Source organism: Pieris brassicae, chromosome 10 (assembly GCF_905147105.1).
Source record: "Pieris brassicae chromosome 10, ilPieBrab1.1, whole genome shotgun sequence".
Taxonomy (NCBI): Eukaryota; Metazoa; Arthropoda; class Insecta; order Lepidoptera; family Pieridae; genus Pieris; species Pieris brassicae.
The window spans coordinates 13,321,446-13,348,403 of NC_059674.1; the positions used below are offsets into that span (position 1 = coordinate 13,321,446).

A 26,958-nucleotide genomic window follows, 5' to 3' on the forward strand; every position below is an offset into this window, starting at 1 on the left:
ACCAAATGTTAATAATTGTAACGTTCTCGTTTGATATGATTAAATGTGTTGTATAAGATTTAGCATTTTATTGTTGCCTACGTTTAAAATATTGTGTTACTTGCATTCTCATAGAAAAATTCTGAGTTATCTCAGAAAATCAACTTTGGCGTTTAACACCATAATAAAAATATTTTATGTTTTTTAGTGAATGGGGCGTCGTAGTCCGCCAGATCAGGTCCCACCGCGATTTCACGGTATACTTTAGTGAGGGGCTTCGCCATTCTTCAGGTTCCGGCTCCGGCTCTGAAGAGAGTCCTTTACCAACTGACACTACGCTACGAGTTGGAGAGAGAGCTCGATATCAGGTAGGAAAAAAGATTTTTAAATATTTCGCTAAAATAATGTTTTCTTCAAATGATTCTTCTTAATGTATTATCTATGTTTATGTTTTTCCGTACAGACTTTGGGACAGTCGCAGAAGATCCCGTATGAGATTTTAGAAACGAATGAGGCAGCCTCTGTTTTCAAGGCTTACCTTCACGAAGCACAAGAGAAGCATAGAAATATGGAGTAAGATTTTCTTTACCTGTAAAGTTTATTTTCGTTGAATAAGTGCCTCCTCTCATCTTACCTAACCGTCTTGGGAACGGTTTTCTACCGTTTTACTCAATTTTAAGGTTCCAAAAAATTCTCTCACCCTTGCTTGATGATGATTACACTTTGTTATATCAATTACTAAGTTAAAAATTATGTTAGATAAACGCAAAATTAAACCCTATTTTCCATCACGACTAATAATAATACTAAAACATAATAGATGGTGCCAGCAATTCAAGCGACTTCTAGAAGAGACAGGTTATGTTACACCTGGCAAGCAGTTATCTGAAGTGAGGGTGCTGTTAATGGGGAGAGAATGCTATGAGGCACTCTCAGAAGACCAGCAGCAGCGCGTCTATGATGACCATCAGAGAGAGATACAAAGACGGGCGAAACATAACTTTCAGGTATAAAAAATATTCTTACTAAATCTCCTGGAATTAATTAGTTTAATTTAATTTAATAAAATTTAATTCACAATACACTAATAATAAATTTTAAATAAAAAATTAATGAATATTTAACAGTATCGGTGTTTTAAGTAAGTTTTTACTACATTTCCAAAATATTTTAAATTCTATGCTATATTAGCTATTATAACCTACCTACGGAAATAACGATGTAACAAAAAAATTTCTTGTATGGAAAAAAACAACCTTTCGTAGTATAGGTTATCTTTTAGCACAGTTTGGCAAACATAAATTGGCAATTATATGTTATATATGTTTATGTTTCAGGAGTTACTTTTGGAACACGCGGATTTATTCTATCACTTCAAAAGAATATCTCCAACGGGAACCATAACACAAGAAGACATTAAAGAGATCACAGATGTATTGCAAGATGACTTCAGGTATAAGATCACGTAATACATACATACATACATACACATACTAAGCTTACGTAATACTTGAACGGCTCCTTATTCATGAAATCGTTTCATATAAATCCGTCTTAATTTTTTAACAATTAATTTCCAGTATCAAATATTCATTTTTAATTAATAAACTATTTGTTTCTTGTTCTCTTTTAATACTGGTATTATATTTCTAGATATAAAATGCTCGATCGTATGGAACAAGATCGCAAGTTGATGTTATTCCAGCATTTGGGTTTCGTTCATTGCCCGATGAGGGAACATTGCCCTGCTGGAGCGAACTGTCTTGACGCGACATTGCCGGTTATCTTGAATACTAGAGTTGGGTATGTAGAATGAATTTTAGCTGATTGTCTCCAGTACTAAGATTTTTCACTACTAAATATTAAATGATTTAAAAAATAATCTATTTATGTACTAGCATGAAGTGTTTTGCACAAAAAGCATATCGTGATATCATAAATCGTATTAATTTTTAAGGCAGATTTCTTAGTTCTTTTAATTGTTAAAAATTAATAAATTTCAGTTCGCTGACGTCAACGGGCGAGTCTCAATGTCAGGCGGGTCCGCCAGCTGCCCCTTGGGCACTCACGACTGATACCAACCAGATTAATGTCATCATATTGGGGGTATGTTCACAGTTTATTGATCCTTGGTAGTGACAATACCTAGATACAGTCAAAACCGTTTACGTCCACATAATTTAGAACAAAATACCGGTTATATTGACCAAAATCAAGGGGCTGAATTTTATGTATTAGGCACTTAATAACAACGTCATCGGCTGTTATGACTGTCGGCTTTTTGGCCCAAATATAAGTAGTCCCTTCGATGTCGTTATAAGAGATTTTTACTGTAACAGATAATAAACGTTCATTACAGAAATTATTCAGAATGAGTTTAAAAAAATCTACGTTTAAGAATTATCTACAAACAAAATTAAATAAATATTATGGTTTTGAAAGAACAAAGCTCTGTGTTCGTGTTCCCAGAATCACGCACGAACTATAAGTAGAGTTGACAACGCGTTTTAAGATTTGTCGAACAGAGATATATTCTAAAAGTACACGTCTAAAATATTAGTACCATACAAGATTTTTATGAAGTATTTTTCAGGTCGAAGATATAGCGTGTGAATTCGGGAAGCGGCTAATAGCGGGATGTGATGGCGATAAGCGAGTGAATGTTGCTTCTCAAGTATGGAGAGTCGAACAAAAACTCGCCTGTCGAGAGATTTCTGAGACTCCTAGAGATTTTGCTCCTAATGGTAATATATATATTATTTTGTTTGTATTCAAAAAAACCTTTACTATTTCGGTACATATACACATCATACTAGTTTTGCAAAATGCATGTGACAACGACGCCCGTGGCCTCCCTTAATTTATGTTATTCGTATGTATATGTACCAAATAAAGAATCCAACAAAGTTTTCATAAAGAAATAAAATGTGATAGTAAATGAAAATTTGATAAATTTTGTTGCCAGTTTCGTTTATAGTAAAAGTTCACTATGTATCGGCAAAAAGGGGCTTAAATGTGAAGTCAAAATTATTTTACTCACTATCAAAAGAAATTAATTAAAAATAAATTAATAGCATACTTTTGGAACTATATTCGTATCTTAACTATTGAAATAGGTAATTTTGTAAAACAAAGGACACCTTATAGACAAGATTAAAAATATAATCAGTATAGTGGAAAACTGTTAAAAAATGTAATAGTCCTTTGTCAGTTTAAATAAGGCTATTCAAAATATAGAAATATAGAAAAATTAACTTTATAGGTTACTTCTGTGTGTACCAAGACCAAGAATCGTTTGAATACATCAGAAATTGCGCTGAAAAGACACTCCTGTCCAGTCTAGAGCAAGAAGATAAATTGCCTTTTCAGGTTTGTTCTATTTGATATTTTACTTTATAAGACTTCGTAGGACGTAGTATATACTCCTGTTTTTTTTTGCCAAAGTTGTTTAATTATCCTAGTGACGTCATGTAAATTTTTAGATTTAATTTAAAAAAAGTGCGTGCTTACACATGTCAGAAGTAAAACTTCTTTGTAAATTAATTATTACTAAAATTGAGGTAAAAGCCCCAATTGGTGATCATGTACCATGTATTTGTATATCTATATTCACACTGTTTACACACTGTGTACGTGCTAATAATAATACGTCATGCGACAAAATTGCCATCTAAAGTTTTAATATGTAACTACTAAACGAATACATCAACCAATAGCGTGTATTTTTCTCGATCTCCCCTTCTCACTCTCTCTCTCTCTCTCAATCGGTCTCATTCGCTCTCTCCCTTTTCTTTACACTCATGCTCCTAAGGAAGTTTCACTTCAAAATATTTTTTTACGGTATGCTAAATTTAATTTTGAACACATCCTTTTTTCACGAACGTTGATGGATGACAATCTACGTCTCGTCTTAAGCGCTGTCAAATATGTCAAACGTCATGCAGTAAGTTTGAGTGACGTTCTAGATAGCTATGTATAATTTTGGATTTTATATTTTTTATTGGTAATTGTAATTTATAACATATGTTAAATACGTATTTGTTTTAATTCTAGGGTCTTCCATTAGTAGTGATATTTGTTCAAGACGATGGTATGGATAAAAAGGAGTTGGCTCGGTTACAGGAAGAAGGACAAAATCTTGCTGATAAGTGAGTTCTTTGTTATTTTTATCCCTCAATTTTTGTTGTTCAATGTATTTAATGTTATTAGTTTGAAGCCTTAGTCTTAATATTTTTTTTGAATCTCTCCTAAATAAGTTAAACATTTTGTAATTACAGGACTTATACAGCAATTGAGTATGTATCAGCAATATCACAGACAATAAAGTTCAATGAATAATATATATATTTTTTTAATTTTTAAGATTTTAATGTAAGACCAATGTTCATGAAAGACCATTTCATAGTTGCACTAAAATTAGGTAATTATTTTACTTTACATTTAAATTGTGGTACTTTCAGTCTACACTGTTCCTATATGGAAGCATCAGTCAACGAATTGGGAACTGAGGCGTTAACGGCTGACGCAGTGCAAGAGTTGATTAGGGCGAATCGCGAAAAAGCTAGTTATGCCCATTTGTATAGAGATCTTATTGTGTGCTTTGACGCTGATATACGGTGAGTTATTATCGCAAGGGAATAAAAACATAAAAAAACTTAATTTTACTTAAGTAAGCAAATAATTGAATTCAAAGTTTTTTATTACTAGCAAGTATGTTAATGTCAAAAACTCAGTTTTAATATGACTAATATTGTATATAATATTTTTAGGATAATGGTTTGCATGTTTTGTGATGACCCGTATTCGCCGGATCGCGTATTAAGTCCGCTACTTTTACACCGAGCGTGCTTTCTTACGGGAGACAGATCGATTGTCATTGAAACATTTCTCGGTGACTCGAAACGCAAAGTCGAGGTAAGAACTTTCTTAAAAGATAACTATTTATCCTTTCATATTTGACAAAAACTACTTTTTTTGATGCCACCCTTTGTGACCGAATTTTATATGTAATAACTAAAGATGTTGCGAAAATTGGGTTATAAGTTCTAATTTTTTTATTGGAACCATTTGTCTTATTGTGACAATTTGTTTCAGGTTATTATATCAAGTTTCCACGGCGCTAGTCAATTTAGAGAAGAACTGATACATGGTTTTATATTAATTTACTCTGCGAAACGAAAAGCGAGCTTGGCAACTTTGAAGTACGTACCATACCCTACTTTTAAATAAATTGCATTAAACCTTTAAAGGCTTAAAATATCTTATCAATTCTCCAGGCGCGTTTTCGGCTAAGTCCTATCCATAGTCCATCTTAAACAGGACTATATTCTATATTTGAACTCTCCTTATCCGGTCTGAGACATGCACATTTACTCTGTGATGATAGTAAACTTGAAAAAATTTTTTACAATAAAGTGTATGAAAACGATTAAATCTTCAGCGCATTCTCAATGAACATTCCTAATCTGCCAATACAAATGGTGGCTGTAACGGATGGAGGGGGTTCCGCAGCAAATACCTTCTTTGGCACGGATTTAGGACACGCCCTTATAACGGACGGAAATGCAACTGCAGACCGTCTTGCGGCCCACTTCACTACGTACACATATAGCAATACTGCTGAAACTAAAGGTTGGTTTTCACTATAAATACGTTTTTTTTTCTTCTAAAATTAACAGTGTTTTGTCTCTATTTTCCCAGGCAATGAAAGGCAGTTCCTTTAGATGTAGTATACAATTACATATAATAGTTACAGCCCTGCCAAACTAATATAATTATGTCACATACAGTGAAATTAATACAGTTTCCAAAGATCTTGGTGAGAGAGATCTAAGTGCATCTAATATTATTTATTAGATCTACTAAATAAATAATATTTATAGTCATAGGTAATACATTTATTTTTTTATAGCCGCCTTCTACACGCCGTTCTTCAAAGAAGTATGGGAGCGTAAAGGCGAGATCGAACGCGCCTTTCGTATGGAGCGACCTGCTGGTCCACACGCACACAATTTACCCGATGTGGCAGCGGCAAGGCCGCCTAGAGATCACGGTTATCATCTTGACCATCAGTAAGTTTTTGGTCCTTCGTGCCGGAATTATTTGAGAAAATAGAACGGTTTGTCCCCTAGATTTAGTGATCAAGGATTTGTTATTTCATATTATCTAGTATGTTACAACTATTAAGGCCTTATTTTAAACCGTCGTCTGCATCTAGTATCGTGTTTGTTGCAATGGTCATCGTTTTTCACATAGAAATGAAATAGTAACAATATCAATGTAACCAAAACATATTTTACAAAACCCGATTCTTTATATATTGTAGATGAATATTTACATTTAGAACACTAAATTTATCTAACAGGGTTAAGTAATATAAGACTAATAATATATCTATAATTTTTACAGAATGGAGCACAAATTAACGAACTCTTTGGACCTTCTCATTGGACCAGACTCACGCGCCGATATGGATTCGGAATACAGTGACACTATGAATAATTCCAAGAACAGAAGTTTTCTCAAAGGTAATTTTCTCAGAAAATTACCTTTTAAAACAAGCATCTAAATTACTTTAAGAATTTCTTAATCTCACTTAGACTATACATTATAAAAACTCAATGACAATTTTTATTTATAGTAAATTATGTAAGTGTAGTTAGTCATAATTTTTTTTAGGTTTGTGATATTAAAAGCAGTAAAACAAAAATAAAATGTTATTAAAATTTCAATGCGTTACGAACTCAAATATTGTCAACAAACATTGTACATCTTGAAGAGGGAATAATATTAAATGTATTGTCTGGTCAGGTTTCAGCGTATATCCTCCTCCAAGTACTCCTCCGGAACCCGCTCCTCCAGACCACAGAATGCACGGGGATCTATCACGTAAGTCCTTTATTTATATTTGGGATTAATAGCGTCTTAAAGTTGTAACAAGTAACAAATTTAATTAAAAGAAAACACTTTTTTACCGTATTGAAGCTATGTATTGTTATAAACTTATAATTATTTTACATATTTTTTTCCCAACGTTTCGCATGCTTTACAGCGTGCGTGGTCACGGTGACTGAAGTTTATAATAATACATAGTAATAAAAAGTGTTTTCTTTCAATGTGTAAAAGCTATGTTAACAAAAAACAATACTTAATTTAATTAAGTTTTATCCAATGTGATTGTTACAATACAAGTTTTAAGACAAATAAAATGATATTAAAGTTATTAAACATATTATATCTTATTTCGCTGGGTTTAAAAGTTTGCCCATTACGGAGTTTTATAACTAAAAGAATTGTTATAACGCAGCGGATCTCAACTGTTCGGAGGATTCTCTCAGCACCCACGAGTCAGGTGATTGCATGACGCAATTGTTTACTTTATTTGTATGAAGGGAAGGTTCAATCTTGTGTAGATAGTTCGTTTTGTCTTAGGTTTATTCGCACCTCAGTTCAGTACCATGATTATTAAAACAAGAATCATAATGTATACTGTAATACACCTAAAAACAATTTTGTCTCAAAATTCAAAGTAATAATAAAACGAAACTGTTAAGCAAGTCATGGTATAGCTCTGTTGGTAATTTTTATATTTTCACGCAGTATTTTTTGCACATTTAAAGACGTTGCATGAATTATTTATAGATTTTTATTGTAAGAGGAAATTATTATGAATTAGGTATATTATTAGATAATTAATAATAATAATTAATAATCTTTGAAGTGCTGTAGTAAAATTATAGTTTGCATGATTTTTATGTAGATCAGGCACAGGCAGATTTTTAGTAGATAATAGTTAATTTTGCAATACTATGTGATTTTAATATTAAAGAAATCTCAATTTGTTAATTCATTTAGGAAATAGTTGCCATGCATGATGTAGCGTATTTTAAATCGTATTATAGCAGAAAATACAATTCAAGGTATTGTCCATCATTTAAAGGTACATCCAATAATATTATCATCTATAGATAATTATCAAAAACTCAAGCCTCTGACTACTTCAACATAAACATAAACTTAACATCTTCTAATGAAATACACAAAGTAATAATAATAAAAAATAACAACAATTTTTTTTAAGGAATAAGGTTAATTTTGAGTGTGAAATGTGTGTGTGGTTCTAACTAGCCCTGGCTCAAATTATCTGGTCTGTAAAAGTACCTACCTAAGTACCGACCTACCTAAAGTAAATAAAAAAATAAAAAGTAATAATAATTGTTACTAAAACAACTGTAAGAAATAGATATTAAGTAAATATTTTTGGGCGGATCAAGACTTATATTTCTACTACTAGTTAAGTTAATGAAAGTTAATGGAAAATTCTTTAACTAAACCAAGATTTACCTATAAAAATATTACTTCTTAATTAGGTGATTAATGAACGACACTTATCCAAACACGTCAACACGCGTACGTGTAAACAATTGATCCGTTACGAAAAATTCTGCAAAAATGCTTAACGATTGTTTTCATCAATTTAAGAGCTTCGTCACAAATCCGAATACGAAATCTTATTAGTGCGTGGTATCGAATCTCTAGAATACCGGTTCCAGCGTATATTCTCGTTCTTATTACTTTTATAGTTTTTATTGCATAATATATATTACACATTGTAATAAATTGCAAAAATAAGTAGGAGTTAATTCCATTTTCATAGATGGAGGAGGGCTTTGGCAGCCAGCAGGTTATGGGCCGCGTGCATTTACTACGGGAAGGGCGCGACCACACCCACCGCCGCACAGACCGAGACATTCACAAACTTTAAAGGTATGAGAACACGCCTTGTGTAATTAAAAAGTTAATTAACTTTTAACCTTGATGGCAGGAAAGTAATTTTTTTGTGTGTTAATTCTGAATTACAGGTATCAGGTATGTTGATAATTTATTTTGTTTATAGCTTAGCTGTTATGATTTGCCTTAAAGACACAAAAATATAACTTTTCTATAAAATTACTGTAGTTATTTTTTTTTCATTATTTTACAAAGTTTATGTTAAATAACTTAGATATCTTTATTAATAATTCCAGCAACCGGGTAAATTAGATATGAACAACTACACAATGGTTAGTGACGCGTTGCAGCACATCACTATCGGCCCAGCACCGCCTAGAGAGAGTAGAAAGGTGAGAAATCTCACTTAATATTTAAATATATTGTTTACTTCATCACGCTTCACTTTGCAATAAACTTCTAATTCTTCAAAAGGAAATCAAATTTAACGTTGAAATAAGATTTTATTTCAGTTATATATAATTATACTCTATGTTACTACTCAGTTATACTCTAGCTAGCATGAACAAACTAATATCTTGAAAGCTGGAAGTACTGGGCTATGCCCAAACAAACATAGTTACGTTATTCCGATGTTTCACAGCTAAAAAATGTTAATTTTCGTTAATGAACCTGAGTTTATTTTGGCTTCAAAAAGTATTTATAATTGTTCCAGCAACTTAACACTGCCATACATTTTTCTTAATTTGTTTTCTGTCTATGAAATTCTGAAATAAATTTATTTCTCTAGTCTCAGAGATCAGGATGGTCTCACGGTCAACAATCAGCGCATCACCATCACCCGTCAGGTGTCAGCTCCGAGACTGAACTTGATGCTCAATATGCACAGGTAGACATTTTCACTGTCTGAAACTGAGCCAAAGAGCCCTTTAGGCGGTTGATTTCTAATTCTTTCAAGGCAAAACTGTATCTACGTTTTTCATACACAGCTTTCATGCATATTCATTGTATTACAGTTAATAATAACAGAGTGTGAAGTAAAGATGATAATTTACAGATAAAAGAAACCAACGAATATATGGAAGCTCCGTCTATGACCCGCTTAAGGAGGCACAGAAGACATGAGAAGGCTCCTATGCATCAACCATGTAAGTTCTTTTGTATTACATTTAAACATATTGTTACGAAGACGGGTCGACTTCAATGTTTCTAGATTTTTCCACTAGTTAGAGAACTTTTCAGCAGGCTGTAATATGATTTCTGACCGTTTCAGGAGAGGGTCAATCACATATTAGAAAATTGTAATTTCCATAATGTTACCCTAGTTTTCAGGAAGCTGAAACCTTTTTTCAGTCGGTTTCAGAACATGTGTAGTAGAGTGGTGCAGTTTTCAGGGGACCCGTTTTCAGGCCTAGGTATACCTTTGATGAAGGAATATTCTAGACCAAACTTTCTAGGTGTGAGACAAGGACGAAATGATACGAGAGAGAGAGAGAGAAGATCAGAACTTTCTCGAAACTAGACTGAGCACTCTAGAACGCCGTACGACAAGGACGGAGCAACGTGCGAAAGAGACAAAGAGTGCGGACGTTCTAGAATTGTGCAATCGCTACTCAGTAGCAAGCCCGCCTAGAAAGTTCTCTAATATTGTTTAGAATTATTCCCAGGGATATATAAGCGAGCCGAAACGCGACTAGTTACCTTTAGTTTGGAATGCGATAACAGGAGAGAAACACCGAAGCGATAAAGTGATAAAGTACTGTGTGCATACGTGAAGTAATTAGTGACTGTGTTTTTGTGTGTTATTAGTGCATCTCTGCAATTAATTTGTGCCCATAAATTCCTAATTGATTTTTCAAGAAATAAACCCTTGAAGAAATCTACGGCATTTTCTATCCGATCCCCTAGCTCGTAACAATATTAAAAACAGGCGCACGTGATTTTTAGAGGCAAGTAATTCTAATTTTCTCTAATCTATCCCAAATATGATAATAAAATTGTTCTATCCATAGATAATTTATTGACAAATGATAGTGTTGACATAAAGTTCCAGCGAATATAGTAGTCTATGTGGTACACACGTAAATATTGTTATCTTGGTCCCAATAAAAATGATACAATATTCTGTATATCACTTGATTTTAATTATTTTATGCAATATACAATTCAATATTCGTAGATTTGTAAAATTACACTTGTAAGTTTCGTATTTATTATTATTTTATTGATGTTGAGGAATTTAATATAAATAAAATTATATATTTTGCTTTCTTTCCAGCGTTTTCAGAGACGGACAGCTCGGGATCGAGCGAGGCATCGGGTGGAGCTGCGCGCGTACACGCACGCAGACGTCACAACGCACACCATGCACCTCGCCACTATAAGAAACGGTAATTATTTACCTTATTATCTTCTTTCTTAATCCAACTTATTTTATATAGCAATTATTTACTAAATTAAGCGTAATATTATTGTGGATAAAATTATAAATAACTTCTTACATTTATTTGGAAATATAAATTAAGTTTTGATAATTATCTTATGTTTAATTCTGTTAAACTCAGTATATACATATAACAGGCATCATTTTAAACTTTTCAGGTCTCTAGGCAATTTAGTTGCGGTTCAAAGTCCTCGAGTGCCAAAGTTAGGTATGTTCGTGGGACCGCCAGAACTTCCCACCGGCTATCGTGCGAGAACGCAAGAGGATAAAGGTAAGTCTAACATTATTGTTTCTTCGTCGGACGTCGAGGTGATAGGGGTGGAATTTCATGTTCTGCCTGTTCGCCCTTCCACAGCTAAGCGTTATTTAGGCAGTTTTTGCGGCGCACCACCATTATGTGGAACCCACTGAAGTATTTATGAAGTAATTCGACTTAAGGTCCTTCAAGAAAAGATCGTTCTAATTTTTAAAAGGCCGCCAACGCATTCGCGACCTCTTGGTTATTAAGAATGTCCATGGGCGGTGGTATCACATAACATTAGTTGCCTCACGCCCGTTTGCTCTTCGTTCTTAAAAAAAAAGCATATAGTATTTTGAAAAAATCTTATATAAAGTCATGAAAATCATATTTCAATTTACTCTTGCTAAATAAACTTAAACATCTGTTGTAAAATTACCTAAAAGAATATAAATTATTGAATATTTGGAATGACATGAAATGCGATCATTCTTAATATTAATTTAAAAAATCACGTGACCATTTCTTCCGTATGTATTTACACTTTATTCACCGAGAGTGTTTGGTATGTAAATTTATATTGTATTTTCCAGCGAGTGAGTCGAGTGAGGGTAGTTCTGACGGTGAGTCTCGAAGGCCTCGACCTTTGCCACCACCCCCGCACCACGAGCCAACGCATAAGGTAATCTTTAAGATTCCCTTTATCAATAAAACGGTAATTATTATTCATATTAAAATATTTAAACCCAAAGTATATATAGTTATGACAAGGCTTAAAACTAGATTCTGAGCACCAGTAGCATAACCATTTCATAATAGAAGTAAATATAAGTAGACATCTTGAAGTTTTCAAGGAGCTTTGTAATATAATTTATTAGGAAAACAAAATCTAGCATAACTTCATTCCCCTTATTTGTATGGATTTAATTTACGCAGGCTTTATTTAAATGATTTTTGTATAGATATTAGCCGGTGAATATCCGTCGTCTGCGCAAGACAACTCGTCGTCAAGTGCGGCGGACTCACGAAGGAGGCCATCAGCCTTCAACAAACATGATAGGAGACATAAGGTGAACTTTTTAACTAACAAAATTCAAAATTCGAGCGTACTCCACCCTCAAAGGCCGGCAATGTACCCACTAAAAATAGGTGTCTATGGGCTGCGATGACCGCCCTTTTTGGGCGTTCCGCAGGCTCGTTTACCCCCCCATTTTATATAAAAAAAATTCAAAAATACATTTTATTAACAAGTAGGACTTGTCTTTTAGCTGAGCTTTATCTGTGACAATAATATATATATATATATATATATATATATATATATATATAAATTATTATAATAGTTTGATATATATGATATATATCAAACTATTATAATAATTTTCAAATTTCAAATGTAATTTTTATATTAATAAAAATAACTAATACATTTATGAGTTATGTTTACTCTTAATCATTAGGTACATATAAAAAAAATATTGTTTATAGGAGCTATCAAAGAAAGATAAAAAGAATGCAGCACAAGCAGCCAGTACGGTGTCCGCACAAAATTGGGGTCCACAAGTGAGTGGCTTTTATCTATGATAATCCACTATAAAGAATGCAATTTTAAAATGTATCTGAAGTCACAATCTCGTATTGAGCGCTGTCAAACATGTTAACCTTCGTACACGTATTCCACTGAAGTATATCTGAACCAATTCGGCTTAGCGCCCTAAAAAGAGGGTACCACGTCTTAAAAGGCCCGCAAAGCACCTGCGAGCCTTCTGATCCAGATGAATCTAATTACATAAAAATAATAAAATTGTTGGCAGCTCTTGAAACTAGATCTATCTCATAGCGATGTTTTATATGGGCCTTAATATACCGAAATAACTTAAAGTTTATGGAGAACAAATATTAGATTATATTTTATATATAAATATTTTCAGGGTCCACACGGCGTACCTCTATTTGTAGAGAAATGCGTACAGTTCATAGAGAGAGAAGGTCTTGCGTCTGAAGGATTATATCGAGTTCCTGGGAATCGTGCACATGTCGATATGCTGTTCAATAAATTCCGAGAGGGTATGTTTTTAAATATATAATATATATAAATTAATAATTTAATCCGTTATTTAGTATCCTTAGTATCTTTTGAATTAATATTTCTAGTACAAATATATGCAACATAGTGATGTATAGTATAAGATAACTAAAAATGTATTATTGTGTGATGGATTTAATTTATGTCCGAAATGTTAGACAATTTTGCTTAGAAAAAAAACATGTAAATTTTCAGATCCGAACATAGATTTAGATGCTCTAGACATTCCGGTGAATGCGGTTGCTACGGCTCTCAAAGATTTCTTCTCCAAGAAACTGCCGCCTCTCTTAGACGAGGCTAGTATGGCGCAGTTAGAGGATATTGCTGGTAAGAAAGTTTTTTTTAGATATACAGGTGGGGTAGGGAGAACATATTTCGCAATGTTTCGTATCAATTGTATGTCATTATTAATTACAACAATTAAGATATTAATGCTGCCTTAGCTTACAATTTTCCTTAATAAGGAAAGCCTTAGAACTAATCGGAAAAGGAACACTTTTTATATTAATCGCCTCTTTTCAAAATTTAGTAAAACATTCGCTTGATAAAAAGTAATGTCGTATGTCTCTTTTCATCACAGCGAGAACACAATTTGATAGAAAGAGACGAAAGAGAACTTTATTTCAGTACAATTATAATTATTTAATTTGAATTAATGAGGAAGTTTCAAGGCTTGCCAGCCTTATTTATTTAAAATTCTTTCGGGCCTTAGATATAAACTAGACATTTAGGGCCATACCTCACCGAGATGCCATGACGACGTTACGATGGCTACGTCTGGCGCCCCTGCTTCGCCAGACTGAGTCTCCAGATCGCGTCGCCAATGCATTCAGTTCGGTCTTGACAGTCAGAAATGGACGTGGAAATGACTGCACGGTTATATATATATGGGTGCATCCGTTTGTATCAAACCGAAGCCAAAGCCAGCAGCGTTTTAGTATTGTCTTTTGTTAACATAGCTTATACAAATTAAGAAAACAGTCGATATCAACTTCGGGGCAATAAATACAGATAACACAACTTTCTCTGCAGGTGTGATACTTTTGACATTTAACACCTTTTGCCTTCAGTCACCGTGACCACACACGCTGAAAAGCACGCGAAACGTCGGAAAAAAAAATTGTAAATAATTATAAGTTTTTAATAATAATACATAGCTTCAATCCGTTTAAAAAGTGTTTTCTTAAGCGGTGTTTTTCTCAAACTCTATGAAGTATGAGTAAATATTCTGAAAAATGTTCATTCATCTGAGGATGTAACCAAAATCATTTGATGAATTATTGAGTTTATATCGGCAACTGGTTGGCGACTGAGTGAGTTACGGAGCATACAAACACGTGCAAACTACATACTAGAGTACACTTGGTAACGACGGTATACATCTCAATAAGAACTAGTTGGCGACGTCGCCGGCCACGACGCCACGGCTTCTCGGTGAGCTATGGCCATAATAAAAAACCTCTCCCGTATTATTTATCTATTTTGTCAAAATGGTTAAATATGTTATTGTACCTCATTGAGCATGCCCTAAACTTAAGATGAATTTAAGTCTATACAGCGTCTTTAAATCTTACTATTAGTGACTTAGTCTACTATTTGATGTGTCAATTTCAGCAATGCGAGGTTGTATCGCGGGTGGGGTTGAACTAAAGGACCGCAGTTGGCGTTTGTTGGCTTTGCGGGCGCTACTCAACTCGGCCCTTACTGCGCCAGCCAGGGCCACTTTGGATTATCTGCTAAATCACTTTGCCAGGTATGTTTTTTTAACTTTCAACTTTATATAACCAAAATATCGAATCAGGTTGTTAACATTTATCCTATCCGTGATTTCATTGTAATTTTTAACTTTCGTGAAAAAGTTAGCATTTTTTTCTTAACTTCTTCTTTCTTTCCTCTTTCTTCTCTTATTCTTCTTTGAAATTATTTTTTAGCAAGTCCGCCTTTTTTTAAAACGCAGTGAGTTTAATTTGAGGCGATCCTATCCGTTTAGCTCCTTTTCTATGTAAAGCAAGTTTGGTTGTCTGTAAACTGACCTTATACTTTGTCTGGTCATCTGTCATAAGAAAACATTGATGAAAAATTACATACTTTTATGAATTGTAATGAACTTCTATCACTTATTTTTTTTTAATATTGTATAATATTAAAAAAACGGAGTTAATTGAAATTTTTTTTTCGATAAATTAACTCCGTCGGAACGTGACAATGTGTCACGCGTCGTGAGTGCAGCTGTCGTTCATCGATTTACAAGACGTCATCACGTCAAAAAGTCTGGAATGAATGCATAATCCTGCATCTACAGTAAATAATATTTTTATATTCCAGAGTGGCAGATAACTCGAAGCTGAACTCAATGGACAGCAAGAACTTGGCGATATGCTGGTGGCCGACCCTCCTTCCAGTTCAGTTCAGTGACATGGGCCGGTTCGAGATGACCCGGCCTTATCTCGAGGACATCGTCCAGACTATGATTGATCAGCACCCCTTCCTCTTCAGGGGGCAAGAGGCCTTCGTTATGGTCTGAGGAACGTGTGTGAGTACACTTTTATTCATTTCAAACAAGACTAAAGGTGCATCGGAAGAAAACTGGATAATTCTTGAAATGTATGTGATTGTTTATTAGAATTTTGGTTCTTCTTATTCCGATGAATTTTGGCATGGACTATGTTTGTAGAAATTATCTAACTTAAATTTATAGACATAAGTATATTAACTTTTATATTACAATAAAAATATATATATATATATACTATTTCTAGGAACCCACAATGCAGGTTGCATTTGTGATGGACGACGTGTGACGTCATTGTCACGTGATTTTCGACATTACCCGTGCGTTATAAGCGTTAAAGTCGTTTGAAACACGTGGGTTCAGCGGACAGTTTTATATCGTTCCATGCTAGTAATATTTGTGTACGCGATATTTTTTACAAGTCTCATATCATTACACGGTATAACTATTGTATAACACGGGAATGGTATAGATTATGTTACAACGATATGTTTTATCATTTCTTCTATTCATTTGTAGCTGATTTTTTTTCTATTTTGGGCGAATTTTGGTCTAAAATAGATAATCATTTAACCGTTATTGTTTTACAAACATGTTATTAATACTGGTAAGTTTTAACAAGGGGTATTTTTTATAATTATATAATAGTTATGCTGTGATATCGGCTTTGTAGGCGGCTTGTTGATGTCAGCGCTTTTTTAACGAAACGTTTTATATGAGAACGGACTGGTTACAGTATTTTAAAGCATTTGTATTAAGAATTGCACAAAATATGTATTTAATGGGAATTTTGTATCGTATTTATTCGTGTAATCGACGTAACATCACTTAAGCACATTCCGTTCAGTCGAAATAATATAAGGCTCCTATATTTAACTTACAGATCTTACAATATAAGTTTACGTTGCGTTAGCGTCGATTGATCGTTATCAGTAAGTTAAATTTAGGAAAAGAGCCGTGCTTTGAGGCAAATTAAGTGTAATGAGTGATTCTGTCTCTTTAGAGAACAGGCTTAGTGTAATTAAATTATTGTCTCGAAGTACGAGTTTGTATTGAAAATTTCTCATATTTATATGAAGACTTTTCCTACAGGCGTTATTACCGAGTTCGTGTATGTAACAAACGGAAGGTATACGCGTATACGTTACCTTTAGTTTTTATACATACGGCAAAAGTAGTAGTTTATATGAACTAGTATATAATCACGAAATGGTCTGATCGATATTCGTTGCTTTTGCATTTTTTGTATATTATTTAAATAAATTTTATTTATTTTTTTATAATTTTAGTAAAGATTACCATATTTATGGGCTTGCCTGATTGGGAAATTTTACTATGGTTCCTTACAATTTTGCCACGTTTTGTTAATTGAATCTTGCCCTATTTAATAAGGGAATTAATTATAAATCTAATCGGCATTGTTAGTAAGTAATTTGACCTTTTATCACAATTTACATCACAGTAACCCATTATATAGTATTAGAGTTGCTAGCTCAAACCTTTACGAGTCAAAAATTATTCTATTCGTTTTTATGGTGGCCTCGAAAGGCACAGTTCACCAAAGAGAATGAAAATTTAAATTGATTGAAACTTATTTAATTTTATACATGGCCTAAGGTATTTTTGTAGACTGAATATGTTGAGATTAGTTTGTGGCAGCTTTTATAGCGGTTTAATTTTTCAGCTGTTTGTATGTGAGGTATTGCAAATAGCACTCGTCAATTATTTAAAACAAACTTTGAAAGTGAGGAAAATTAAATTCTAATTTTGGAATTGATTGAGGAAACCTGAGATGTTAAAATTCTGTCATTTGCAATACCCATTGAATGGCAGAGAATCGGAAGGAAAAAATCTTGAAACACAATCTAAAGAAGATTAGGTTTTCGAGTCTTGAAAAACTTTTTGTGGATGAATTACTTTTTTTATACGAATTAGCTCGTGCAATGAATTGGAGTTCTATTTTTAAATTTTAAGTTATATTTGAGTAGCTACGTTTAAACGCTTTTATTTTTTTATATATTAAAATATAATCTCCAAACAAATCAATGTAACTATCATTAAGATATTATATAGATGTCTCCGTTAAGCTAAGATAAGGCATATTCATATAAGTTTTTAATAATTATCGTAATATATTATCGGTCCCTGTCGCACGTTCGCTTTTGTGTATTGTAAAACGTGTGTGCGAAAGGGACGCATATATCATGTCCAATAGGGGGAAACGATGCGAGGGATTTTTTTATATTTAAATATGAATCGGAAAGACATATAGCCTACTATTGTTTGAAGTTCGAATTTCGCTTCTTGGATCTCAAAAAGTAATCCCCTTTTCTTAAGCTATCCTATATAAATATGCGATGTAAATATTGTACATTCATTTATTTTTTTGCGTAATTTATTTATTTTTAGATCGAAACGGTGCTCTTTCTCCGAAGTTGACTAAATCGATTCACAATAAAATGAAATATAAATGTGATATTATTATGAAATATTCGGCGTAAGAGCACCGCAAGAGCCATGTTTTTGTTAATTGATGCATATTATTTATTTATTATCAGCGCAAGGCTTAACGTGCCATTGAGGTTTTAGCGATGTTTATTTATGTCCAAAATTCTTTGTAGGTTCTCGAATGTTCTGTAGTAGAATCAATGTACGCTTCGCCGGCTCGTGCTTAACTGGTTACTGAATATTTTGAACGTTTTACATTTTAATGAAGTTATATTCGTGTACTTTGAAAATGAATTGCTAGTATTTTATTGAATATTTGGTTAAGGCTGATATTTTTTTAATCATTTGTGACCAGTGAGCTGAGCCGGAAAACCATTTTGCTATGTGCGTTTCAATCAACTGTTAACACAGTTCAAAAGAATGTGTCATATTTTATAATAAATAACCATCTATGTAATTAACTTGGTTTTTATTTATCCTCAAATTTTGTTCCGATAATTGAGAATTAAAACAAAGTATACAAACGAAATAATTTATAACACATCTTCCATTTACACTTCTGTTCTTCAAATTGCAGACTATATACAACTATTCAACTATTCATACAACATTTCTATGAGAAATTTGATAGTAGGAAAACAAAACTACCCACATTCTAGAACTAATCTACTAAATGCACCGCAAGAACATTAACCCTGGTATCTCCAGCTCCAAGAAACCTCCGAAGACGGGAACGCGGTTCCCAAAGGGAGGTCGGAAGACCTCGAAGATTAGCACTAATCGTCTGTTGTTTGTCTGTTCACACACAACCAGCCCCCCAACAGCCGCACCAAGGAATCGAGTCGGTCTGAGGCACGGCTGACAGCTTTCTTGACTTGTGCGTGCACGCTGAGCCCAGCGAGTTCATCGACGAACACATGCTGTTTGTACGCTCGTGCTCCGAGTGCGAGGTTGTCATTTCCTGAAAAATAAAAAACATAAGCACAGGTCGGGACACACATTTATTTCAAGTATTGTAAAGGATATCTTCAACGTTGAGTTCTTAGAGACTGCAAATTGTGTTTTTCCTTAAATTTGTAGTGCTTGTTAATATGTACGAGGTGCATATTTGCTAAAAACTCTACCGTATTTGTCTAGCAGAACTACAATAACCGACAAACTACCGGGCAATCACACGTTGCCCAAAGGACGGGAAAAGGAGGGGTGTAACAATAAAAGATCTGTGTGTCAAAAGCTGATATAATAAATACATAAATTACAATACAACACAAAACGTGGTCTAATACAGGTCCGCTGCCATCGACCTCATTACACCAAAAGTGTATTCACTATGGCTTCCGCTATAAGGCTTGCTCATTCCTAAAATTTCAATGCAGTGAACTGCTTTTGTTTGTGATATGGACCCTTATAAAGGAGTGCAAGTGGAATTTAGGCCCTAAGCAAGCCCAGTGCGAGTGTAGCGTGTGTCTACCGTGTGAGTGCCCGGCTACGTACAGTACCTGATAGCTGTCCCGCTTGTACCGCGGGCACGAGCTCGACGATGACATGGTATTCCGCGGGCGATGCCGCGCGCAATGCTTGTGCTTCTGCTCCTGCTCTTCTATCAGTCTCTCGTTGTCGCTCTCCACCTGAACGGGTCCTCCGTTCTTGGTCCCGTTCTTCACTTCTTTTTTCTTCTCCCGCCTCTTTCTCTCCCTCTTTTTGAATGTTAGCGAGAACCGCTTCCGTTTTTTCGCTTTTGGAGATTCGGGCCGCGGTTGTACGGTGGACTTCTCACGTTCCGAGCGACTCGTGTCGTCGTCCGGCGGTTGTGCTTGAGATTCTGAATCAGTTTTCGGCGTCACTTCCGTTCTAGAAGAGGACTCACCCTCTCCGGTTTTGTAGGCGACTTCTTTTTCTAAATTAGCTAGCTCCATCCTCCGTAACCTCTTGGGTAGTTTGTTGACGGTCGCGTAAATGGGTTCCTCGTTCTCGCCGACCGGCGCTGACCGCGATCGGAAAAAGAAATCAAATTTTTTAGGCTTCACAGGAATCCGTCTCTCCACAAAGACCACAGTGCTGGCCACTTCCGTGGTCGTCGTTTGTAAATCATCGCTAGATTTGGGACTGGGTGTGCTCGGAATGGGCGTGGTTCTCGGGTAATCGTACGTGAGCTCAATATTCTTTTCAGTTACGTAGCACTTAGGTTGCTCTTGGCACACTTCCGGTTTAGCAGCTTCGTCGCGACTCTGGCAGCAACAGTGGTTCTGTAGAATCTTCTGCGTGTTACACATGAATACAGAATTTTGTTGAATGTACGTAGTATGTATTGTGGTTTGCGAATGTTGGACGTCCCCTAACAGGTCCTCCACGTTCCCTCCAGTGGGAAATCGAGGCGCCTGATATGGTGTGGTCACGAAACCAGGAGGCGGTGGGCCGGTAATGTGGCAGGGATGTGACGTCGCGGATTGGAAGAAGCTCGGCACATTCGGTGCGTCATGGACTAGTACATCGACTGTTCGCTCGTTTTCATTGTCATCTGTATTTGGTTGAGCGATAATATTGTTCTGAGATTGCGTCGGTTGTTTCGTGACCGGAGCGTCATCGCTCGGCTCTTTCAACTCGTTGCTCTTCTCGTCTGTTTTATCAATTTGTTTCTCCTCATCGGATTTTCCTTTCGTTTCCTTTTGACATTCTTCACAGATGCACGGGGTCCCACTGCCGCTCTGAAACGTTTGACAAAATATTAAATAAAATGTGGATATAATCGGTTACGTTTTAAGCTATTTACAGTCAAGTGCTCATAAATAATAGAAATAGTGCTTATGCGCATTTGAGTGGAATGTGGTATTTAAAATGAGATGTTTGTTTGAAATATGCACACGTTCATAATGTGCTAATATTATTAGGTGTTACACAAGTTAGATATAGTTTTCAAGGACTATATATGACTATTATATATTCCTCATTATTTTCTTCGATGAAATTTATAATTGTAGAAATGGAATGTACACGAACGAATATTATTTTACCAGAAGATTTTTATGAATATCATACATAGAATCACGACAAAATATAATCTTTCCAATATAATTTTTTCGCTAAACCGTTTTGAACTTGAATATGTTTGAAATGGGCATTATGTTGTTACTCCGTAGTTTGATACTAATGTGGTCGAAGCAGCTGTTCCATGGTCTCCATGGTCAGAAATAAAAGGTGAACTCACCTCGGGTATGTCACGTAGACAGTTATTGTGATGTGAGGACGACACATGCGTCACACTTCCGAAAGTAATCAGTGTGAATATTAAATAGTTTTATATACGGAATGTACATTAATTTAACTCGCCACGCAACGCATTAATGTTTGATAATCAGTCCTCACAAATAATATGACAGATCTTGTTAATGCGAGAAAAGGAACATCGTTCAAGAAAACATTCGTTCAGCAACGATTTATGATTGAAGCTTTAGTAATTGAAAAGTCAATTCAGAGGAACAGCAACAATTAGACCACTTCTTAAATTAAAATAATATTTCGCCCGAAAGTAATAAAACAACAAAACGTGTTTTACTATTAGATTTATAAATGGGTTATTATCGAATATTCTTTACTTAATTGCACCTATGTATTATTGACACATTTGTTAGAGTGATCTTAAAACATGCAAAAAACGTAATAAAGAACCAACCACCATTATATCCGAAAACCATTTGCACGTACGTCCGTCACAACGTCGGTTCACCACACAACTGAGTTTATTTATAAATCCTTCACATTCGGCACTATAGGGTTGTCAATATCTAGTCTAGAAATGTTAGACCAAAAGCTGGAAGAGCCCGCAAGTAGTTTAAAAGAATTAAGATACCTCACATTAAAATCCATGATGTTCCTGTCATTTTATAAACAAACGTTTAAGTAATGAGTTACAATTTGTCGATCTTCCTAGACAAGACAACAGTAGTCAATAAATACAATTTAATATTAGAATAAAAATCGCTACTTAAATTCACATTCAAACTATTCTAAATTAAAAAAACCTTAAAGTTTCATACATGCAAACTATCTAGAATATTTTACTAAAATATGATATGGTTTTTCACCGAAGCAATTACGCGAATAAAAAAATATAAATGTGTAATATTGAATAAATTCTGCAACGAGTCAGCCCTAGTGGAGTTTTCTTATAACTCTTGCCCGACCTTGACTTATTTCCAAAGCTAAATCTTTTCTCTGTTATCAAATTAGAGTACTTTGAATTCGCTAAATACATATAATTAGCCGATTTCAAGCTTCTTAACGCGAAAATAGAAGTATGAATCAAGCTTTGACGACTTTGAATCATAAGATACCTCTCGTAAAATGCGTTTACAAAGTTGTAATAAAACAATAATGAATGAGATTTCACTATTAATTAAGTTAAGGTACAAGTTTCATTATGCTTACAATAAAGTTTTATATACATAGCCCCATACTCTAAGCGTAATTTTGTCTGTCCATTATAAAACCATTGAGTCGGTTCCGACTCAACTCTACAGTTTTCATTAGCATAGATATTTATTTTCGTAAACACATGAACAATTATCATATAGATATTCTTAACTCGTACCGTACTATCGTAGTAAAAGTATATACCTACTATATTTGTTTAAACTCGGTTTTATATTTTTATGGCTACGGAGCTAAATTTTGTGGGATTTATACGATTTTTATTATCGTTTCTTCTTATCTCATTTATTGATATTCTGATATCAATAAAACGCAAATTTACGTAGGAGAGATTGGCATTTTGTTTTCTTTTTTTTATATGTATTTACAACATCTTATAAATACCATAGACAATATTATTTCTTAATTTCATTTGAAATAACAATATAGAGAGTACAAAGAAACGAAAACATGATCACGAGGTATTATAGAAATAATCTCATTGACTGATGCATCTATTTCTAGAATTGGTTGTAAAAGTACCGTAAAATGTTGACAGTTAATTTAATATAGTTATTAGTTTTCCGTAGGCCTTTATAATACAAAAAAAGTACTTTGTGACAAGCACCTAAATGTTCTGTGCTGCTCTACGGAGTAAAATCGTGGATGCGGAAAAAGACTATGGCCAAAAACCTTCGACATCTGGATTTCGATCTCTTTCGAAATAGAGATCTGGGGATGTATGCTTAAAACATTTAGGACAGACGGCATACGTAATTCACGTACTGAACAGAAGGTAGACGAACAAAGAATTGCCTATGACGGTTAAGAATAGGAAACTTGAGACACTTTTTACGTAACAGTAAAAAATACAGGCTCCTTGAACTAATCATACGAGGAAAATTGTCCGGTAGAAGGAGACCTGACCGCAGATCCACTTCCTTGGAAAACCTTATAAAATGCTTTAGCTAAAACACCAAGTCATTGTCTGGAAGCCCGGCATCCCAAATTAAACTATGATGATGATCGCCAACCTTTGCAAGATCGCTTTTCTTTTTTCCTAGTGAAATCTAACTGAAGTTTATGGTATTACATTAATACAGAATTCCTAAAGTTACACTCGTGTGGATGGATTTGATCGATTTAAAAATGATTTCTAAAACACTTCACTCCAAAACACTGAATACTTGCTTCATGCGAAATAATAATAATAATACCTTGCTCTTTTTCTTTTTTAGTTTCACCGATTTTGTTTTTGGCTGTTAAACGTAAGATTGTATTAGTATCGTTGATTTATATTTCATAACTTATAATCAAAATTAGTATTAAAATTCTACTATCGCATATTATATAGTACTAATATTTATTTAATATCGTGTATTTAAAGTCTAAAATATAAGTGTTCCAAATAAAGATCAATTTTTAGGCAAGTAAAATTAAATTTCTGTAGTATTAGAAGTTTTAAATATCTTTGGTTGAAGTGATACCTACATATGAAAAAATGATTTTTTAAACGTATTTATTGCATGTATCGAATTTCTTTCGACTTTCAGGAACCTTGTTCGTTTATTGAATCCCATTAATTTTATAATCTTTAAGAATAAAATTTTGAATGTTCAAAACAAGATAACTAAAAAGGTTTTAACGGTGACTAAGTTACGAATTCTAACAATTGTTGAAATTTCGTGCACGTATGTGTCGTAATATAATAATATTTAAAGAAATTATTTACATACAACACAATCTTAATTATCTTATAAAAAAATATTTTCTAAAAAAAATTATACGATACTAGTAATTTAAGATATTTCAGAAACAAACTTTGTCAAACAAATTATCGCGATTAATCCTATAAAGCCTTTGCATAGTGTTAATAAAACTGTATAAAAGTAACACTTTTACCTAATACGTAGTCGTGGGTTTTACATTAAGCCTCATTTAATGTATTTGATTTAAGTAAATTATATGATGTATCACCTTGTTCTCCTGTTCGCCTTCCTCGGGTACAACAGTGAGGTCGTGGAAGGCGACACGCGGGTCGCTGCATTCTGCGCACGCGCCGCACATCGACGCGCTGTCCTGCCACACCATACTGTCACTTACTTACATAATATTGGCTATTTGAAGTCTTAGTATTTTTTTTGTTAACATAGCTTTTACACACCAAGAAAACACTTTTTTAAACGTATTGAAGCTATGTATTATTATTATAAACGTATAATTATTTACATAATTTAAAATTTAAATTTTTCCGACATTTCGCGTACTTTACAGCGTGCGTAAACCACCTTACCTTGACCACGCACAAACAAAGCACGCGAAACGTCAGAAAATTTTAAAATTAAACATAGTAATACATAGCTTCAATCCGTTTAAAAAAGTGTTTTCTTAATTGAAGTCTTAATAAGTTTGAAAAGCTACATAAGTGCTAAGTATCTCATCTTTCGGAATGAGGTAAGTTCAGAGCCGAATGAATCGGTATAATTGTGTTTGCCAATGTCGCGTTTGCATAAAAAAATAACATTTATCGATGCCATATAAAATATGACTACCGCTACTTGACTCCTATAGCTCTACCAGTTTTGACACCATTTGACATGTATAAAACAACAGCGTATAAAAACCACGACAGTTACGAGTTACGACCATTGTACGAAACATTTTCTGACAAGCCCGTTGATAGAGTCAATGGATTATATCAATAGAAAACAATAACGTACGTCCGAGTGTTCTGGCGATGAACGTCGCTCGCGCAGCATCCGGTCCAGCCGGTCATACTCGTAGCGGAGTGCCGATATCTCCCTCTTCAGTTGCTCATTCTCTCGCTTCAGCTTCTTTATATCTGACTGACCTGAGCACAAATGAGAAATATTAATGTCTATAAGGAGTATTTGATGTCTCAGTTTAAAGGACGCAATATATCCAGATGCAGATGCGTTTACCGGTTCTGTAACTTATTAGTTTATTTTGACTGTAACCTGACCTATTTAAGTTAATTAATTTATACTGTAACATAGAATAATAAATATTGATTTAAAGACTAGTCTATAAAATACTAGCTAATAATTGTGTAACTTACTTTTGTAATTTAGTAGCGGTGTATAGGTGTGGTCTCAGTAGTCTCAGTAGCACTTAAGCTTTTAAATATAAGGCAAACGTTGCTTGACTGCAATATATCATTAATATGCAGGAGAAAGTAGAAACAGTGATGGAAAAGTACACAACCTTGGGGAACTCCATTATTCAAGGGTTATAAGCCAGAAGAAGCACCGTCAACCTTGATGTTCCTATGTACTAAAAGACTTGAGATCCATTCGCGTAATTTCTCGGGTAGTTCATAAGGCGGAAGTATTGAGGGAAGCGCCTTGTGCTAAACCCGATCGAAGGCTTTCGCAATGTCCAAACAGACCGCAAGTGTCTTACCTTTAGACTCTACAGCCTCTACACATCGGTGTGGGAGCTAACCTAAAATAACTCCAGCTAAGCGTCCTGAGCCTTAAAATCCTTGAGTCCTTTTGGGTCTTCTTCTATATATTTAGAGAGAAGAGCCATAACGCAGTAGCGTAATGGAGGCGGATATTACACTGTGTATATACCGTTCTGCTATAATACATTTCTATATAGACATCTCTACCAGATAAGCTTTTCTAGGACAGTCCAGAAAGAATATTTTTAATCAACTGACCTCTTTCAATTTCTGCATTGATATTGATTGTCCGTAACCGTAGCTCTTCGTTCTCGTAGAGCATACCCCGAGACGACTTGCGGTCCAATCTGAAATTGTATTAATACCCTATAAACCTATATTCCTTCTCTATCTGTGAGTTCCTATCCATGGGGATAGGAACATATCCTTACTGAAAATGAGTTCTGTGGTCAAAAGGCTTGCCTGAGTATCCATTGTGAGCGTATCAAGTGAGGGCAAATTAACACTATCTTTTTATCTTTCATTACTAATGTTTAGTGTGAGTGTTAATAAATATTTATTTTAAGTCAGCTAAGATACCCTCATTTTTAAAAAAATTAAGTATTATAGCATGCAACACTAGATTTTTTTCATTGAACCAATATTAACTCATAATTACTAGTGAGTACAGTGATGCTACTAATACCAG

General features: G+C 34.3%; 2 protein-coding genes across 9 annotated transcripts in view; one reads left to right on the top strand and one right to left on the bottom strand.

The window, feature by feature from the left end:
- LOC123715506 (rho GTPase-activating protein 190) overlaps positions 1 to 18,897 on the top strand; it is a 30,384-nt gene extending 11,487 nt beyond the window's left edge. Inside the window, exons 9-39 of one of the 4 annotated variants that reach the window (XM_045670533.1) lie at positions 188 to 347; positions 443 to 552; positions 800 to 986; positions 1,317 to 1,432; positions 1,633 to 1,782; positions 1,983 to 2,085; positions 2,573 to 2,723; positions 3,242 to 3,348; positions 4,033 to 4,127; positions 4,440 to 4,595; positions 4,749 to 4,893; positions 5,074 to 5,180; positions 5,420 to 5,610; positions 5,891 to 6,050; positions 6,388 to 6,506; positions 6,790 to 6,867; positions 7,286 to 7,330; positions 8,636 to 8,745; positions 9,006 to 9,101; positions 9,500 to 9,598; positions 9,767 to 9,857; positions 10,988 to 11,099; positions 11,311 to 11,423; positions 11,984 to 12,105; positions 12,353 to 12,460; positions 12,879 to 12,953; positions 13,322 to 13,457; positions 13,672 to 13,803; positions 15,091 to 15,229; positions 15,802 to 16,009; positions 16,236 to 18,897. In XM_045670533.1, coding sequence (XP_045526489.1) covers positions 188 to 347; positions 443 to 552; positions 800 to 986; positions 1,317 to 1,432; positions 1,633 to 1,782; positions 1,983 to 2,085; positions 2,573 to 2,723; positions 3,242 to 3,348; positions 4,033 to 4,127; positions 4,440 to 4,595; positions 4,749 to 4,893; positions 5,074 to 5,180; positions 5,420 to 5,610; positions 5,891 to 6,050; positions 6,388 to 6,506; positions 6,790 to 6,867; positions 7,286 to 7,330; positions 8,636 to 8,745; positions 9,006 to 9,101; positions 9,500 to 9,598; positions 9,767 to 9,857; positions 10,988 to 11,099; positions 11,311 to 11,423; positions 11,984 to 12,105; positions 12,353 to 12,460; positions 12,879 to 12,953; positions 13,322 to 13,457; positions 13,672 to 13,803; positions 15,091 to 15,229; positions 15,802 to 16,000 — 3,712 coding nt within the window. In that variant the 3' untranslated portion in view covers positions 16,001 to 16,009; positions 16,236 to 18,897. The remainder of the gene's footprint in view (positions 1 to 187; positions 348 to 442; positions 553 to 799; positions 987 to 1,316; positions 1,433 to 1,632; positions 1,783 to 1,982; positions 2,086 to 2,572; positions 2,724 to 3,241; positions 3,349 to 4,032; positions 4,128 to 4,439; positions 4,596 to 4,748; positions 4,894 to 5,073; positions 5,181 to 5,419; positions 5,611 to 5,890; positions 6,051 to 6,387; positions 6,507 to 6,789; positions 6,868 to 7,285; positions 7,331 to 8,635; positions 8,746 to 9,005; positions 9,102 to 9,499; positions 9,599 to 9,766; positions 9,858 to 10,987; positions 11,100 to 11,310; positions 11,424 to 11,983; positions 12,106 to 12,352; positions 12,461 to 12,878; positions 12,954 to 13,321; positions 13,458 to 13,671; positions 13,804 to 15,090; positions 15,230 to 15,801; positions 16,010 to 16,235) is intronic. The other 3 variants (XM_045670534.1, XM_045670536.1, XM_045670535.1) reach the window with 3 other exon arrangements.
- Positions 18,898 to 18,954: 57 nt separating this feature from the next.
- LOC123715508 overlaps positions 18,955 to 26,958 on the bottom strand; it is a 32,601-nt gene continuing 24,597 nt past the window's right edge. For 3 of the 5 annotated variants that reach the window (XM_045670540.1, XM_045670537.1, XM_045670539.1), the window contains 6 exons: positions 26,529 to 26,617; positions 25,564 to 25,694; positions 24,821 to 24,922; positions 24,061 to 24,102; positions 19,936 to 21,141; positions 18,955 to 19,397 (listed from right to left, as the gene is read on the bottom strand). In XM_045670540.1, the coding sequence (XP_045526496.1) occupies positions 19,236 to 19,397; positions 19,936 to 21,141; positions 24,061 to 24,102; positions 24,821 to 24,922; positions 25,564 to 25,694; positions 26,529 to 26,617 (1,732 nt within the window). In that variant the 3' untranslated portion in view covers positions 18,955 to 19,235. Of the gene's footprint in view, positions 19,398 to 19,935; positions 21,142 to 24,060; positions 24,103 to 24,820; positions 24,923 to 25,563; positions 25,695 to 26,528; positions 26,618 to 26,958 lie in introns of those variants that run through there. The other 2 variants (XM_045670538.1, XM_045670541.1) reach the window with 2 other exon arrangements.